General features: G+C 47.7%; 1 protein-coding gene across 2 annotated transcripts in view; it reads right to left on the minus strand.

The window, feature by feature from the left end:
- Mcad (Medium-chain acyl-CoA dehydrogenase) overlaps positions 1 to 19,490 on the minus strand; it is a 202,467-nt gene that overhangs the window by 51,559 nt on the left and 131,418 nt on the right. For both annotated transcript variants that reach the window (XM_050168534.3, XM_050168535.3), the window contains exons 8-9: positions 12,805 to 12,913; positions 4,569 to 4,640 (exon numbers count right to left, since the gene is read on the minus strand). In XM_050168534.3, coding sequence (XP_050024491.1) covers positions 4,569 to 4,640; positions 12,805 to 12,913 — 181 coding nt within the window. The remainder of the gene's footprint in view (positions 1 to 4,568; positions 4,641 to 12,804; positions 12,914 to 19,490) is intronic.

The following is a 19,490-nucleotide window of genomic DNA, read 5'->3' on the forward strand; positions in this document are numbered from 1 at the left end:
CTGGCACGGCGTCGAAATTATGTTGATGTTGATGTGGCTTCACGCGCAAATGCACAGGGCGCTTGGAGGCCGTTGTTCTGATCTCTGAGGCTTGTTGTTCTGCCGGGCCGCCAGATGAAGACGACGCACCGTAGTGTTTGCGCGACAAAAAGTTGAAACGCTACGTTTTAACCAACGCGTACGCAATAAGCTGGTACGGTTTATGCGGATAAAAAACACATTATATTCTATGGCCGCTGAGTTTGACTTTACTACATTTAAAACGAAACTACTGTTTAAGCGGGTACGGTTTAACGAGGTTTTACTGTACCACTCTGTCGTTTGAATTTCATTCCGGCATAACAGTGCAAGATTTTTGACGGAGGCACAGTGTGTGGTAATACAGTGAAACCTCTTTAAACGAAGTTGAAGGGGGCAGCCAGAATTACTTTGCTACATCCATTGCTGCCTGTCCTGCACTAAGAATCTGTATGGGGATTTCATTTACTCTCTTACATCCGTTACTTTGTTATAACAAGTTTCGACTGTCTACACTGAGCACCGGAGAGCACAGGTGGCCCAGATGGCTTCCGACACACACATCTCACCAGCTGTTCCACTGGTTCAGCACTGGCTTCATCAAATGAACTTGATGAGTCAGTTTTACCTTCCACAATTTAATATCCTAGAATGAGTTACTAGAAGAGACTGTCAATGAACATGATATTGTAAAATTTGAAGAATTGTTATCAATATATGTGTAAGGAGCTACCGTTTATTTTCTACTCTGAGTCACTTTGTGTTGTCTCGAAAGCCTAATGTACAATACACTTCCATTACTTCAACTTCAGTTAATTCAATTCTGAACGAGGGGTCTTGGCTGGCACCTAAACATTTTTATGGGACCAGACTTTGGTTATTTTGTTCCTCGAACGGGTCTTCATTGAATACAGCAGAACCTCCTTCATACATTTTGGAAAAAACAATAAAAAAAGCGCTAACAAGGAAAACACATGATCAAAACTTAAAAATGTGGTGACACCACGCACTCTGTTTTGCTATTGCACAGCTGTGGTGTTTTAACATGGCAATGGGAAACGAAAATGAAATCGAGGGACACCAAAATGTGACAAAACATGACACTCATTTCACGTTGCCTGCAGCAGGAAAAGGCGGAACGACAGTGCGTTTAGGTTATTGCCTATTAAAAGCGTGGAGTACGCTTCCAATAGCAACACACCAAATGCGCTGGGAAACAGATAGGTAAAGATGCTTATTGCAATAGGGTTGGCAGCAATAACTGTGAATGCTAGGTGACAACTTGCAAGGAGATTGGCTGATACCGGAAGTGTGCCAACATTTTCAAATGACACGGGTGGGCGAGCGAGAACTGTGGGAAAGTTGTGGTGGCAAGAGCCCACTGCTTTCAAGCATGCCTTTTCTTGTTCACATGGGATCTAGCAGCTGGAAAACATATCACACGCTTGTAAATTGGCGATGTACTAACCGCTAGTGCCAAAAGATAATGTTTTCCGGGAACATATTAAGTGGTAAATAAGAAGCATAACTGTATTGGGTCATTTTTGATGTTTTCGAACGCGAATGTAAGCACCAGGAAATCATACGAAATGGGATGGTATAAATGAGGTTCTACTGTAATTCGAATTGGCTGGTCATCACACACGCGCCCGACCTCAATAGTGACCGCAGTGGCGACTCCAATAGTGGCAGCGTCCGTCTCAGCAGCGTAAGGGTACAGTCAATGCATTGAACACGTCAGCTCCTGTCAGAAACGTCTATTTTAGGCCTGCCCCAGGATGATGTTAGAATGAATTATGGAAGTACAGTCAAACTTCGATATATCGAACACGGATAGATCTAATTATGGCGTATATCGAACACTTTCTATATCACCTGGAAGATCGCATGCATTTTTATTTGTTTATTTCGAACGGAGTCGGACGTTAAATCGATATATCGAACTCCGCAACCATAGACCAGGTGAGCTCTGTTGACAGGCGGTGAGCTTTTCCACAACACCCTCGAAGATCGTGGTGGGCATTCCCGACTGCTGCGCACTACAGCTGCACACATCAATCGCACTGAGGGCGCCATTTGAACGTAGCGGCGTACACACGCAGTGGCTTGGCTAGTTTGACAACGTCAACTACCCACTGCATTTGCCGCACTGACTCCTTCTCAGTGCCACGCTCGCCGGCTGCCGCGCCTCGTGAGGATTGGTGATGCTTCGATTGACAGACGTGGAGATCGCAGCAAAATAAGCCGCCAAACGAATATGCTGCCGAGGTTGATCCCGCAAGCGCTGATAATGCCCCGCTCCCGACTTCAACGGAGGCTGTAGCTGCTTTGGCCCTTCTACGCCGCTACTGCGGCGCAATAAAGGTGCCAGCCTATCGCTTGTGGATCGTTAGTCTAGACTATGTTGAGGACTCCGTGTTTAAGCACGCGGCTGCCAATAAGAACCAGGCTACACTGCTGCAGTATTTTCAGCCAAATAAATAAATATTTTGCGTGAAGCTTCAAGTGAGTATTTACTGCTTCACGACTGGGGTGCGATTGAGGATCGTTGTTCTGAGCGTGCGGCGCAATCGACCGTGCACTCCCGGCTGACTAAGTCGGCTTAGGCCGATTGCACGACACAACCGAACCGCTCACTCCATACGATTCCCGATTGTGCCCTTGGTTCATTGATTGATTTGCACAAGTTTTTGACGCATTTTTTTATGTGATTTTCTATATCAAATTCTGGCTATATCGAACTTTTTCGCGATCACCGCACTGTTCGATATATCGAGGTTTGACTGTATTTGCCAAATTCTAATGCACACCTTTTTTCCAAGAAAGCTAGTTCAAAAATTGCTTGGGCGGTGCAATTCGATACGAAACCAAAAACCACACCAATGGAACGCACTAGTCCAAAGTGTCGCTGAAAAAATATGAGTGAGTGAATTTTCTAGCAAACAGTGCAATGTGAATGCAGTCACAACAAATGTGAACAGTGTGCCTTATCTCCAGTGGATCATGATTTAACTTGGCTGTCAAAACATAGAGCGCACCTTGACGCAGTAGATCATCGACAATGTCTAAAGTCGACATCAGAGTTACTTGCAGCCGCTCTGTCGTTTGTTGTGATGCAAAAAGCTTCAGGTTCTTTCGAATTGCATTCTGTTCTGTCAAGTTTAGCAATTCCAAAAAATCTTTGATGAGCTGAAATGATTAGTGTAACAAGTTTATAGCTCTTAGGAAATGCGCACGAAGTTCGAAGGCTGGTACACTATTTCATCATAGAATGCTCGCAAGTTTTTAATAACACACACAAAAAAACAGGAGTAAAAACAGACAAAGTGATACTTGGAAGGGCGCTGCACCCGCCCTAGCTATCACTTTGTTTCTTTCTCGTGGTTTTTCTTGTTTCATTGCCGTTTCATTGTTTCGTTGCAGGCATGTTTGTTCAAAAGGCGAGCAGCATTTTCCTGGCACACAAATAAGAAACACGAACAAAACGTGGCACGCTGCTGCATGCATTGGCATCTCTGTCCGCCCGCGCAAACGTTGCTCGCACCGCCCGCCTTCGGGCCGACAGTGTCACGCGCGCCGCCCCGCGGGCGCGGCAGAAGGGGGCCAGGTGCCGCGGCGGAGTTTGACAACTGAAAATAATCTAGTAACGTTGGCCAAAGCAACGGCCGGTGATGTCGATGGCGATACGGCCGTACACTTTTGAACGGGCGATCACGCCACCTCAATGTGCCCAGCTATCCAACGGGCTCCGCCTAACTTGTGAAACTTTCAAAAAATTTTTTAACGGTCAGTAGAAAACTATGCGCTGAGAAAATAAACATTTTTCCATTTTATGCATGGGTTTTGCACCAATTTTTCTTTATGTACATTGTGATTTCCATCTCGCACAAGATTTTTCAAGGACTTTAAAGGGTTAAAAAAAATTAAGTACTTTCAAGGACCTTGAAAACGAAATTTTCAAATTCAAGGGATTTCAAGGGTTTCAAGGACCTGTGCGCACCCTGCCCTAAGTGTGTCCTTATCTAAACACACCCTACTATAAAATTAGGTGCGCATTTGATTTTTACTTTGTTTAGGAGCTCTAATGTCATTTCTACATTACTTTTCTACTTTGAACACGTAAAAAGTTAGTGTGTTTTGATTTGGGGACATGTTAGAATTGTGTGAAATATTGCCATATGAATCCTCAGTGTGTTTTGGTATTTTTCCGGCCTCTTGTTCAATTCACCAGATAATTTTCAATCAATTTTATCGGTCCCGTCAGGGTTGAATTAACGGAAGTCAACTGTATAACCAAAGTTCTGGTATGAGTGGATCTTTTCCTTTTCATTTGTTCAGTGAGCAACATGCAAGAGTTAGTGCACAGACCTGCTTGATTGTATGCATTTGACTGACCAATGATTTTTCTTGTACGTAAATTTTCCCTTATGTGTAGCCCAAAAGAAACCATAAAGTGTACAACAAATTATGACAATCATGAAACAAAGTCAAAGAAAAGGGTACACATTCGTAAATCAAGTTCCTCATGGGCATTCAAACATCTGGCTCACCTCCTCGGGGACGACAACATCTTCAAAGGTGACTCCACGAGTGTCTGATGCCCTCTGGCCCATGTTCCACTCCTGCAGAATGGGGAAAGCAGGCTTAGTGTAGCCAACTTGGATGCAGTGCCATAACAAGAGCTCGATGGGAATACTCAACACGAGTTTTGAAGGCAAGGACGTGCTCAGGAGTCTTGCTTTTTTTTCTCCCTCTGCTATTCAGCTGCTAAGTCAACTACCTCATCTGACTATCATTCTAGTAGCAGCTATGCATCCTCAGCTTCACATCCCTTGACAAAAACAGTAAAGCCAACTTACGTTTAGAACAAGTTTCTCAGTGTGTGTCATATAGAAATACTGCAGCCTACTTAGTGCTTTATATTTTACCACACAAATTTTTATAGATTCAAACAAGATAATCAGCCCACACTGTGGCTAGCGCTTTGTGCACCACCAGTGGAGACACCATGCTGATGCATTTACACATACACATATATATATATATAATGAAAATGGGGGTCTTTGTGATGCATTACAACTGCATTTCGCCCCCCAGTGATCCACTAAGCGCTCACCATGCGGGCGCAATTATCAAGTTTTAATTGCTGAATACTGTACATACAACAAAGGCCACTTACAGAGATAGTGATAGTAATAAGGCATTATAATGATCACAATGCAATATACCGTACTTACTCGCATAATGATCGCACTTTTTTTTGTAAAACAAATTGAAGCAAATTCAGCGGTGTAATCATTACGTGGGTTAAGTTTTCCACAAAAAGAAAAACAAAATTTGTTTCATCCCGCATTTGCTGCGGGAAGACAACAGGTTAACAAACAGGTGGCTGCCGCTGTAACAATGCGGGACACCTAAACAAAAATGGCAGCCGGCGGAGCAAGCCGAACGCGCCGAACATGAATTTTTTTCTTCTCGTGAGATCATTACATGCATTGAAACAGTTTCTTCCATATCAGTAAGGAATAATATTGTTAATATCAGCAAGCTTGCGGCAATAACGTAGCCATGTCCACTTTGAGGGGACAGAAACACAGATGGGCGCGCTTAGCTGCCAGTGACATAGAAACACATGGCGGGCATGCTGCGAAAACTGTGGCATTTGTCTTCATTAATAGCCTACTACGGTACATTTCTGCTAGGGGTGGGCGAATATCTTTGCTGTGTTACAAGCGTTGGCATATGAATATAGTACACTTCCAACGTATCAGTGTAAACGTGGCTACTATCATTGCCACTCGCGATTTGTTGAGTGCCGACGAGTGCAGACAAGAGGAATTGAAAGACACCTTTTTTGTTGTTGTTGACCACAACCACCATAAAGCCTACAAATAACAAAGTCAAGGCAAGTTTGGTTGTAGCTTTTTTTTTTTTCACGGAAATGCGGAAAAATGATGAAGGGAATGAAATGGGGCATCTGCTTAAGAATGTTTGGTACATGCAGACCACTTGGTATGTCTTGAAGAGTCGTTTGCATAGCATTCGACAGCATTCAACAGCATTCGACAGATGGTAAGCGCGATCATCATCACCTAAACTTGGCACACGACATATAGCGCGCTGCACCAAGTTCGGGGTGCGATCATTACACAGGAAAGAAAAAAAATCTAATTTTGACGACAAAATTCACGGGTGCGATCACTATGCAAATAAATACGGCAATTAAATACAGTAGAAGCTCGTTCATACAATTTGTAAACAAATAACATGAGATAAAGCGAATTGGGAAAACATATGATTCAATGTAATTAAAAAACTCTGACAGATTCAGCTGCACTTGAGATCTGTGTAATGCGAAGTGTCGCGCGGATCGCTGCGACACGGGGCACGAGAAGCCAACACGCATCCAGCTAGTGTGGCTCCAGCGGCCTGAGACAGGTTTTCTTGTTTTCCTATTGCATACTGTTTGAAGATGGGGAAATGAAACGAAATCAGCCTGTTGGGTGGTGCCGGATGCAGTCGGGGCGATACGTGACACTCACATCGCGCCGCCTGCAGGAGGGAACGGTGGCACGTTTGGGTTATCGCCTGCTAAAAGCGTACAGCACGCTGCCAGTGACACTATGCACCACGCGCTGTAAAACAGATAGGTGAAGATGCTTATCGCAATTGGATTGGCGGCGATAGCTGTGAATGCAGCATGCGACGTGGGAGATTTAGTGGTAGCGGAATAAGAAACTGAGTGTGCACCAGCATTTTCACGTCAGACGGGCAGGCGAGTATTGCGGGGAAGCTGATGTGGTGGGCAACTATTGTTCTTGATCGCACACGCTTAACATCTCTTTTTGTTTACATGGGATCTGGCTGCCAGCAAACATATTGTGATACAGTGACGAAGAAGATGTTTTAATCATTGTCAGAGGAAGACAATGTTCTGGTCTTCGCGCGCTGTCTGCCATCTTGTCAGCTGCTATAATTATTGTAAATATTCTGTAAATACACGTCTGACTGTTTTTAACCCCGTAACATTTTTGGTGGAGGTTGCGGGATCATTATCAAGACGGATTTATACAGCGGGCGCTCCTTGGCTGCATCTACAATGCCAGCTCAAGGCGAGGATGCTTCGGGCCCGTCGGCACCCACGCCCACCATCATTCTAGCACAACCCTGCGACCCAGGAACCTTTTCTGGCACCGACGACACTGATGTTGAAGACTGGCTTCAACTATATGAGCGGGTGAGCGCCAGCAACCACTGGGACCAGACCATCATGCTCGCGAATCTGATATTTTACGCATCTGGTTTCAGACCCACGAGGAGGAACTTACCAGCTGGGAGACTTGTAAACAGAAACTCAAAGATTTGTTTGGCAAGCCTGTTGGACGTCAGCGCGCCGCCCAAAAAGACCTCACTTCGCGTGTCCAGACGTGCGCTGAATCCTATCTCACGTACATCCAGGACGTGCTCGCTTTGTGCCGCAAAGTGGATCCGAAGATGTCCGAACCTGATAAGGTTGCACATGTCATTAAGGGCATAGCAGATCATGCCTTCCATCTCCTTGTCTTCAAGAATTCTTCCACTGTGCAAGCCATCATTACCAAATGCCGACGGTTTGAAGAAGCCAAGAGTCACCGCATTGCCCAGCCATTTCCTCGCCTTCCCAACACAGCTGCTACGTCCACCTGTGAAGACCTCCGCAGTCTGCCCACGCCCGATCGCTCTGATGACATCCTCTATGTGATTCGACAAGAAATAGAAGCCGCATCTCCTGTCACAACCCCAACCCATGGCCCCGACAATTGCCAGGCGACCGTCTCATTGATACAGTCCGTCGTGCACCAAGAATTGGCCAACGTTGGCTTGACCAACGTCTGCTCAGTCAAGCGGCCTGACTACACACCATCCAGCACTGTCATACACACCCGCAGCCTGAATGCCCCAACGCAGTATCGCAATCCGGCCGAATGGCGCACTCCAGGACGACAAGCCTATATGCTTCACTTGTGGCCGTATCGGCCATATTTCACGTCACTGCCGGTCTTCGTGGAATTCGACCCCCTGGTCCTACCACCCATCCCACGGCCCTCATGCTGCTCCTCGGTTCGCCCCGCAAACGCAGCCAGCAAAGTCTGGCGACACTTCTTGTCCTACTCGCTCTAGCCGCTCTCCTTCGCCACGTTGCCGCTTCACCCGATCGCCCCCATCTCGCCGATCACTGTCCCCTAGCTCCTTCCGGCGCACACTTCTGGAAACTAACGGGTGCAGCACCTGGAGGTCATGCTGCCAAACCGACCCGATGCAAAAATCTTCTTTTGATCTTGCCCACACATAGGAACCTCATTAACGTGAACGTGGATGGTGTACCTGTTAAGGCTCTGATTGACACTGGCTCACACGTATCTGTAATGAATGCTCAGCTTCAGAATCGTCTCAAGAAAATCCTCACTCCTGCCCCTTTGCCTGTGGTCCAAGTCGCCGATGGTGGAACACCAGCCGTTATTGGCATGTGTCCGGCTCACGCAAGTGTCGCCGGACATCATACTTCTGTTTTGTTTTATGTCCTAGAGCACTGCCCTCACAACCTCATCCTGGGCCTTGACTTTCTGTCCACACATTCCGCTTTGATAGACTGTTCTGCTGGTGTTGTGCAAGTCGCTCTACCTGCTGCTATTGACTCTCCAGATAGTGCTTCGATACGGCTATGTTCCAAAGAGCATATTCGCCTCCTTCACCGTGCCGTTACCTACATAGGTGTCTCCCCCCTTCCACCTGTACCAGATAGTGACTACATCGTATCTCCTAATCCGGATGTCCTGCTCTCGCATAACGTCGCTTTCCCTCACACCGTCATTACCATTTCGGACAACACGTCTTGCCTTCCGCTTGTGAACTTTGGACTCTATACACAAGTCGCCAGCCAGGGACTACCACATTTCGGCTTTAACTTGTGAAAGCTCCTCGTGTTCAACTCTTGCTTCACCCCCTGTCCCTTCAGACTTGAATGCCCTAACAAAAATGATTGCTCCCGACCTTCCTCCCCAGCGTGCTCAAGAACTACGTTGCCTCCTTGCCTCATACTGGGACATATTCAACCTTGGAGAACGCCCTCTAGGACAAACATCTGTCGTAAAACATCGAATAAACACCGGTGATGCAAGCCCGATCCATCGACGACCCTACCGCGTCTCGCCTACTGAGCGACATATCATCCAACACGAAGTTGACAAGATGCTTTCTCGAGACATCATCGAACCTTCTTGCAGCCCACGGGCATCCCAGGTTGCACTAGTTAAAAAGAAGGACAACAGTTGCCAATTTTGCATCGATTATCGACACCTCAACAAGGTAACGAAGAAAGACGTCTATCCGCTACCACGCATTGACGATGCCCTGGATTGCTTGCATGGCGCACAATACTTTTCGTCCATCGACCTTCGCTCCAGCTACTGGCAAATTGCCGTCGATGACATGGACAGCGAGAAGACAGCTTTTATTACTCCCGATGGCCTGTATCAGTTCAAAGTGATGCCTTTCGGTTTATGTAATGCCCCGGCCACATTTGAACGAATGATGGACGCCCTCCTACACGGTTTCAAGTGGTCCATCTGCCTCTGTTACCTGGACGACGTGATCATTTTTTCTCAGACTTTTGCGGCACACCTCGAGCGCCTGTCGACGATCCTATGTTTTCAGTCAGGCGGGGCTACAACTAAATTCGTCCAAGTGCCACTTCGGTCGTCATGAAATTTCTGTTCTCGGGCATCTCGTCGATTCTTCTGGTGTACACCCTGATCACAATAAAATACGGGCAGCCAAGGACTTTCCCGTGCCAACATGTGCCAAGGACGTTCACAGCTTCTTGTGCCTTTGCTCCTACTTCCGTCGGTTTGTCCGAAACTTTGCGAACGTTGCGCGCCCTCTCAATCAGCTCCTCAAGAAAGACGCTGCATTCATTTGGGGCCCTGAGCAAGCTGGTGCTTTCACCGAGCTGATTGGGCTGCTTAAGTCCCCACCCATTCTCACTCACTTTGATGCGTCAACTCCAACAGAAGTCCGTACCGATGCCAGTGGCCACGGTATTGGAGCTACCTTGGCACAGAAACAACAAGGGCGAGAACGTGTTATTGCCTACGCCAGCCGCCTTCTTTCCTTTGCGGAGAGCAATTATTCTATCATCGAACGCGAGTGTCTGGCTCTCATTTGGGCAGTGGGTGAATTCCGCCCCTATTTGTACAGCCGCCAATTCACAGTCATCACTGATCACCACGCTCTGTGTTGGCTTCCGTCCCTCAAAGATCCTTCAGGCCGCCTTGGCTGCTGGGCTTTGCGCCTTCAAGAATACAACTATTCAGTTGTATACAAGACCGGCCGGTTACATCAAAATGCAGACTGCTTGTCTCGCCATCCTGTTGACCCTCCTGACGTTTCTGCAGCCGGCATACTTGTTACCATTCTCTCTCTGGCTGCTTTTCGCAACATTGGAGCCGAACAACGTCGGGACGCCTCCTTGCAACAGCTTATTCAACGGCTCACTTCAACGACGCTCGATCCTTTCCTTCGCATGTTTGAACTTCAAGATGGTATGTTGTACCGCTCTAACATGCGCCCGGACGGCCCTGCCCGTCTCTTCGTTGTGCCTGAGCATCTGCGTCAGACTGTTCTCGCCCAGCTTCATGATGTACCGACTGCAGGTCACCTTGGTGTGTCAAGGACTTATGACCGCGTTCGTCGGCGCTTCTTTACCATGGCGTCTATACCGTGATGTCTGCCGTTATGTCGCTGCGTGTGATCTTTGTCAACGACGCAAAAAGCCGACCACACTCCCTGCTGGTCGCCTTCAACCACTTGACGTACCATTAGAACCATTCTTCCGTGTAGGTGTTGATCTTTTAGGCCCTTTTCCTACGTCTGCTTCGGGAAACAAGTGGATTGCTGTAGCAACAGACTACGCCACCCGATATGCAATCACACTGGCTTTTCCGACAAGCTGTGCAACCGATGTCGCGGACTTCCTCCTAGAAAACGTCATCCTTCACCACGGCACCCCTCGACAGCTCCTCACCGACCGAGGCCGCTACTTTCTTTCTAAAGTTGTCAATGACATTCTAGACGCGTGCGTGACTAAACATAAACTTGCTACTGCTTACCATCCACAAACGAACGGTCTAACCGAGCGCCTTAACCGCACCCTTACTGACATGCTGTCTATGTATGTCTCCGATGACCATCACGACTGGGACGTTGCGCTGCCGTTCGTTACTTTTGCGTATAATTCGTCTCGCCATGATAAAGCAGCCTTCTCTCCATTCTTCCTCTTGTTTGGCCTCGACCCTACGTTACCTTTCGACTTCGTTCTGCCTGCTAGTCTGAATTCCACATCCGAGTACGCCCGTGAAGCCATCCTCAAAAGCACAAAAAGCACGCCATATTGCTCGATGTCGACTTGTGGAGTCGCAGGACAATCAGCAGCGCTTATATGACGCCCGCCATCGTGACGTCCATTACACACCGGGTGCCCTGGTTCTCCTTTGGTCACCGTCGCGACACGTTGGCCTCTTGGAGAAGTTACTTTCACGCTACTCCGGCCCTTACCATGTCTTGCGTCAAGTAACTGACGTCACGTACGAAATCGGCCCTCTTGAGCCAACCGTGGCTCAGCATCGCTCCGATGTGGTCCACGTCACGCGTCTTAAGTTGTATCACTCGCCCGCCTCCTAACTAGCACGGAGCCGGTGCTTCAGCTGCCGAGGGTCATGTGACACGCTGACGACGAAGAAGACGTTTTAATGATCGTCGGAAGATGACGATGTTCTGGTCTTTGCGCACTGTCTACCATCTTGTCAGCTGCTATAATTATTGCAAATATTCTGTAAATACACGTCTGACTGTTTTTAACCCCGTAACAATATCATACGATCGCAGTTTGGCGATGTACTGAACGTTGGTGCCAAAAGATCATGTTTTCCGGGAACATATGAACCGATAAAGATAAGCATAACTCAATTCAGTGATTTTTTGGGTTCTCAACTGCAAACGTTGGCACTAGGAAATCGTACGTAATGGTATCAATCAACAAGGTTCTACTGTAGTCTGAAGAGTCTTTGCAAATACATCATCTTATAATCGGTAAACTTCAATTAATATAACTCCATTAACATGTTTACTTTGATCCCAACTGAGAGTCCTGGTCAGCACCCACACATTTCTATGGGGCTAAAAATTAATTAATTTCGATCTTTAAATTCACCCTCGCTGGATAGAACTTGACTAGGCAGCATGCCCATGCCAGAAATGTGTAACATCGCTGGGTGGGAAGAGGCAAGAATTGCTCCAGCCAAAGGTAAAAAAGTCCTGACGTTTCGGGATGACCGAAGAGACCCTCCTGTCTTGTTTGTGTTGCTCCTCACCGTAGTGTAGTGTGGGCGTAGGGAAGCACGTCCCCACTGACCAGTTGATGGCTGCCGAGAGCATTTTGAATGTGCGACGAGGAGGAGTCTTCTTGCCCGGTGAGTCTCGGCGTTGATCACACAAGCACCATCAAGATAGATTACATGGTCATGCTTCTCGCAGTCAGGTAGACAGGAGCTTAAAGGATGCTGCTTGTTAAGCTGCTTCAGTCACCCCCTGATGAAGGAATCAAACCCGTTCTGAAATGCCAGGACATTTTCTACCTTTGGCTGGAGAAGTTCTTCACTCTAATAACTGTATTTTGTAATCAAATGGATGCTATCGATGCTATATTAACCCCACCTCCAACAGAGGAGTCAATGAACTGAAAGGTCTTGCCTTGCGGCCTGGTGTGACTCCCGGAGTGTCCCGATCCACGATGAATGCTGTGAAGGCCTTCGAAGCGGGGCACTTGGGATCCGGGTTGGAACGTGCAAGCACAAAATACCTGCACACAGTTTCTCAACTCTCAGCACAATCGCTGCAAGACTGAATCCCCTAACAGTGACGGAGTTGTAGCAGCATGCACTCAACTTTCGTGAAAGAATTCATTGGGCTATAATGCACACATTTTCTTGTAAGCAACAATCTGTCCCCGGTAGCAAGAGTTCTACAAAAAGAACATGTGCAAAGAGTCAGAACAGCTAGAACAACAATTAGAGGTGGGATTGCCCAAAGTCATTTGAGCAATTTTTGCAGCAAGTAAAATTACGTTTTGGAGCAGTTTTGGAGCAGGCCATTCTGAATTTTGGTGAAATAATGCACTTCAATACCATGACTAAACACAGAATAAACCAACACGAAGTGCATAGTAGAGGCGCGCTTTGTAGCTATAGCGTACTAGAGTATAGAAGAGTCGGTCGAGCAGCGGCACAGTGCATGCTTTCCTGTAAAACCAGAAACATCGGTGGCATTAAGATCAAACAATATATTCCTGTGTCGATGGTCATGATGACAGCGAAAAATGTTCTCAAGTTATGCGGTCCAATCGACGTGGTAACATAGTTTTCCGGTCACCATATGCCACCGCTGACCCAGAGAGCCGCAATCAACCCTGGGCTGGTATAAAACAAGACTACCGTAATCTGTTTTTATTGCGACAATGATTATACAGGCACTACAGACACACTTATGCTGTTATTGTCACCGTCGCTGTGATGTTCCGTATAAAGTCCAGGGGCGATAACATTGTTGCCGCGCTCCGTATGTTGTATGTGCGAGTGAAACGCTGCGAGAGCAAGCCAACGATGGCGGCTCAATCTCACGTGTGCAAGGGGGGAAAGCGGGGAGGAAGCGCACCATCTTCCATCATGTGCAAGGCACCGGGGGGGAGGGGAGGGAGAAATTTTTCTCTGGTGGCTGCTGTGTATGGTGCGGCCTATTTTGAAAGCGATCTGCAATGGGGACAGAGTGTGAGTGCTGATAGCTTCGTGTGCACTGTGTTTTCGCCGTTTCGTTTGCATTGAAGCCAGGCAGAACGAAGGTCAATTCACTGGCTGCTGCTGCCGTGCAAGTATCCGCGGTCATCGAGTGAGATGTGTTCATGCATGCCTATGTGCACGTCACACCCTACTTGTTAATTTAGTTAGTATGTGAATGTTTGCAAGTTTATACGGGCGATAAAACTACTATCCGTACTTCGTATAGCGGTCTACTAATTTGCTATTGCAATGAACGCCTCGCCTTTCGGGTGAAACTGACTTCTTATTCCAAACCTGCCATTAGCCCTTAACAATAAGTAAAAATGGCTGAGACCTCTCGCCCATATGGGCATAAAAACAGATTGAAATAGTTTCACGTTATAGCGGCCCTGGCTGCAGAGACGCCCACCTGCCGAACCAGCAGCAGCGCACGCCTCCCTAATATCTAGTTTGCACGCAGCGCCCTCAGCCTACTTTTCATAGCGTTATGCCTCATCTAAGGATCACTGCGCTGCTCGGCCCACTCAACCGCATTCTAAGTGCACTCTAAATACAGCCACCCTGGCCATTCCAACAGCAGTGACAAGAGCCGAAAGTGGTCGCACACGCACCGGCTACTTGCTGGAAGCATGGAAAGGTCCAGTGTTATAAGCATTAAAACTAAGAGAAACTGTGCGGGAGGTGCCATCGTGCAGTGTGCGGAATGTGAACGGCTGCACTCTTTCAGAAAACAAATCTGCTCACTATTTGCAGCCACTGCCGAAGCACACGTGCCAAATCCATTCTAGCGCAGCGTGGTGCAACTTTGGTCAATTTTCTGTGCTTGGCGCAGTTTGGCACAGGAATTTGCATTTGTATCAAAATGGCACAATTGACGCAGGAGTCCCACCCTTGAACAATCTAAAAACGAACCTCTCACAGGGCTTTTGTCATCCACCCGACCGTAGCCAAAGCTACAAAGGAAACTGCAACCTGCTATACTCCTGGTTAGCTAAGACAATAGAGCGACTGCCCCCACAAACACACTGCTCCAGGCTTCGATCCATGGACCAGCGTGAATGTGTACAGCACGAAAGGAAAAACAACCAACACACAAGCTGCAGAGATGACAGTGGAGCCCACACCCCTTCTTCATTTCCTTAGTTCTCAATATGAGCGCCCCCTGGCATCGTAGCAAATGCAGGTGCTACAGGGCACCCTGGCTACACCGCAAGCATGAAGTGGATGCGATGAGGACGTGCTTGAGATTGTAAGGGAAGGGAAGGCTATGGGGAATCCGTGCTCTGGAGATGCAGATGGGTGATTGGTATCTCCACGTAGGCCAGCTTGAGGCACTCTGTAGAGACCACTTCCTCACTTCCTTGCTGCACAATGACAAAAGTGTCGGAGGAATGGCGTAGAACTGGAAAGGGCCAATCATAGGCCGGCGTAATACGGCACCCGGATATCAGCTTGCCTAAGGAAGCGTGTGGTGGTAGCGAGGTCAGGGTGGTTGAATATGTGTTGCTTGGCTGACCTAGGCTGGATGGGCTGGAGGTCGCATGGTGAAAAGATCGCCGGGAAGACGTAGAGGAGTGCCATAAACCAACTCGGCCGCAGAGCACACAAGGTCGTGGCAGAGGACAGCCCAAAAGGCCAAGCATTACCAACGACAAGTGGTCGGTCCAGTGCTCACGATCACGGCATGCTGTGAGGGCCATCTTTAGCTTCCGATGAAGACGCTCGACCATGACATTAGCGGATGTATTGCAAGCAGTAGTGCGGCAGCTTTTCAGACTCAGAATGCAGGCAAGTGCAACAAATAATTCAGACTCAAACTACCGTCCTCAGTCTGTCATTGCAATGGCTGGGTAGCCAAAAGGTGAAACCCACGAAGAAACAAAAGCACATGACACTGTCTCTGCGGTGATGCAGATGATGGGGACTGCCTCAGGCCACCGGGTAAAACGTCCACTATTAGCGGTAAGCTCCACCACTGGAAAAGCTGGCGCCACCGTCGGCACGACGTGGCATGAGGGATCACGTGGACACAGCGGCCGCGTCGGCTGCTTCGGAAGCGCCTAACCGAGCTGAAAACGAAAGTTTAATGTTCCACCTGCGCTGCGGTTCTGATTACGTGGTGAGGCTTTACGGCCTTGGGTGTCAACCTGACAACATCTGAAACTACTATAATAGGTAGTGGCTGCCTTTGGAGGCATGCAGCATGGTAGGCTACTGCTCGGTGCCACAGTGCCAGACATACGCAACGGAGCCCAGTATCAGCCTTATTCATACGTAGCCGTAGGGCAAGGAGCTACGTGAAGCTTGGCTGGTGAAGCTTAGAACCAGCAGACAGCCATCGGCTACAACTCGGGTATGCAGCAAGCACACACGTGAGAAAGATTTCTGCTACGGCACCAGGACTGCGCGATGTTTGGTGAGTAGCAGAAAACACGCACTGAGTCGCTCGCCCACGCCCACTGCCCGGCTAATGTCAAGACGGTTTGGTCTATGAACTTGTTGATGCTAGATACTGGCAAGTTCACTGGAACGGAAAGGGAGCGGTAAGACGCACATTAAAGAAAAGCATGGCATATGGTCATGTTTGTGTTAAGAATTAATGCATTGGATTACAAAAAAGAAGCAGAGGGAAATCGCACGCTAAGAAGACCGATAAACACACAGTGCCACGCAAATATATTGAAATGTCCAAGAATTTAGAAGACAAAAAAGATTGAATCATCGTGATGGCACATTACAGTCGCCGTAGGTGTCGAAGTCTCTAGTATAACGAAATTATTTTTGAACAGTTCTGATAGCATCCACACAACAATTGTTGCTAGTGTACTGTCAAATGCTCATATGCTGCGGCCTAAAGCTCACGGCACGCACACACACACATGGTGCAAAAACGCGCTCACAGCGAAAGCAAAACACTGTGCGCAGACACGCATGCAGACGCGCAGTCGGTCACTGCGAACCCGTGCAATAGCTGCATTGAGGCTTCATTCTGTTATGCCCCATTTGGTTATACAGATGGCCTACTATAAGAACATATTTCAGATAGTTTACTTTCAGCGTTTGCCTACCTTTCAAGCAAGAAGCCGGTTCGAGAGACTCCATCGCGGCAACCGCGCGTAGTGGCGTTCGCTGTACGTATTCGGTAAACAGAGAGCGTCTGTAAACGATTCTGTGCTTTAAGTTTACCCAAGATTATTATATCGACAGTCAAAAACTTGCCTCGTTTTGAGAGTACCTACATAAATGTCCAGGAGGGCTGTCACGTGGTGTTTTTATTGCGCGCCGTAAGCGAAACCTATGAGGAGTGCACCGCGTGATCCCTCATACTACGTAAGGGAGGCACTACCGACAGATGGCGACTCCGTAACTCCTCGCCCACAATAGTCAAAATGTAATGGTAGCTGCGTGAAAGAGGAAACAAATGACATATGTCGATATGGACATGGTTGAAGCGCTGGTCAGGAGGCAGGAACCGTTGGTGTGTCAGAATAGTGTGACGGGTCAGTTTGGTTGTTTGACATACAATAAAGGAACGGGACCATGCGCACACATTTGCATTGACCCGAGGCCACGCATAGCGCTGCGTGACGAGGCGTTGAGTGGCCTGTATACCAGGATGAGCAATGTCGTGCAGAGAGTGAAAAGTGGCCCGCTGCAACATTGCCAGAATGAAAATGGCCTGAAGAGGCCCAGACATATCACACCACAGCAAACATGGCGCAGATGGATGGAGAACAAGTTCGAGGCGAAGGGAGAAGGGCAGTTGCCGAACACTTGTAGTTCAGGGTCATTGTGTTGTGCCACCGATAGTGCACGCCAGTCGACAGCTGTAGAAGTCGAGCCAATCACCTCAACACAGGAGAGGGCATCAGCTGCTGCGTTGTTGGCTCCCTTGACATAGCAAACTCTGAGATGTATGATCATCATCATCACCATCGGATAATTTTATGTCCACTGTAGAACGAAGGCCTCTATCTGCTATTTCCAAATACCCCCGTCCTGCGCCAACCTATCCCAACCTAGCGCCTGCGAATTTCTCAATTTCATCATACCACCTAGTCTTCTACCAGCCTCGATTGCACTTCCCTTCCCTTGGCACCCATTCTGTAACCCTAATGGTCCACTGGTTGTCTAACCTACACATTACATGACCTGTCCAGCTCCATTTCTTTCTATTAACGTCAATTAGAATAGCGGCTATCCCCGTTTGCTTTCTGATCCACACCACTCTCTTCCCGTCTCTTAACGTCCCATGCCTAACATTTTTCGTTCCATCGCTCTTTGCGCAGTCATTTAATTATTTTTGAGCTTCTTTGTCAATCTCCAAGTTTCTGCCCCATATGTTAACACTGGTAGAATGCACTGATTGTACACCTTTCTTTTTAATTATAATGGTAAGCTTCCAGTCAGGATCTGACAATGTCTCCGTATGCGCTCCAACCCATTTTTATTCTGTAAATTTCCTTCCCATGATCAGGGTCCCCTGTGAGTAATTGACCTAGGTAAACATATTCCTTCAAAGACTCTAGAGGCTGACTGGCGATCCTGAACTCTTGTTTCCTTGCCTGGCTATTTATGATTATCTTTGTCTTCTGCATATTAATCTTCAACCCCACTCTTACGCTCTCTCTGTTAAGGTCCTCCATCATTTGTTGTAACTCGTCTCCAGTGTTGCTGAACAGAACAATGTCATCTGTAAACTGAAGCTTGCCAAGATATTCGCCGTCGATCCTTACTCCTAAGCCTTCCCAGTTTAATAGCTTGAACACTTCTTCCAAGCATGCAGTGAACAGCATTGGAGAGATTGTGTATCCTTGTCTGACCCCTTTCTTTATAGGTATCTTCCTACTTTTCCTGTGTAGAATTAAGGTAGCTGCAGAATCTCTGTAGATATTTCCAAGATATTGACGTCCCAGTTTAATAGCTTGAATGTATGCAAGATGTCATACCTCCTGTGCAGCATACTTGGAGGAGTTCGTGGTGAACACATAAGTCAGAGGCTTATGGTCAGTCATCACATAGAACTTGCTTCCTTCCAGTAAGTGGCGGAAGTATTGAATGGTGGCGTAGATAGCCAACAGCTAACAACTGAAGGCACTGTAGCGTGTCTTGGTGGATTGCAGCTTCCAAGAGAAATAACCCAAGGGTTATTTCTCTGAGCCAATACATTCAGAGCCAATATATTGTTGCAACACTGCTCCGATGGCCATGATGGAGGCATCTACCTGTATCTATTTGATGCGTCGGAATGGGGATGTACCAGCAGAGTTGCTTCAGGGATGGGTTACTTGGCAGTCAAAAAGGCAGCCTGCTCCCGAGGCGACCATGGTATTGTCAAAGACAGGCTCCGTCGCTCTTTCAGCAGGTGGGCGATCAGCTGCAGTAAGGCTGCGCAGTGTGGAATAAAACCGCGTTAAATATTCACGAGGCCGAAGTACTCGCGAAGCTGGCAAAGAGTGATGGGCACCGAGAAATTCCTGACAGCCTCGATGTGGGATGGCTACGGAAGGTTGCTGAGTGCCGAAACGTGATGGCCCGCAAAATTTAGCTCAGAGGTTACAAAAACGCATTTGTGTGGGTTCATGATGAGGCCATACTGTTGCA

The sequence above is a fragment of the Dermacentor andersoni genome, chromosome 1 (assembly GCF_023375885.2).
Source record: "Dermacentor andersoni chromosome 1, qqDerAnde1_hic_scaffold, whole genome shotgun sequence".
Classification (NCBI taxonomy): domain Eukaryota; kingdom Metazoa; phylum Arthropoda; class Arachnida; order Ixodida; family Ixodidae; genus Dermacentor; species Dermacentor andersoni.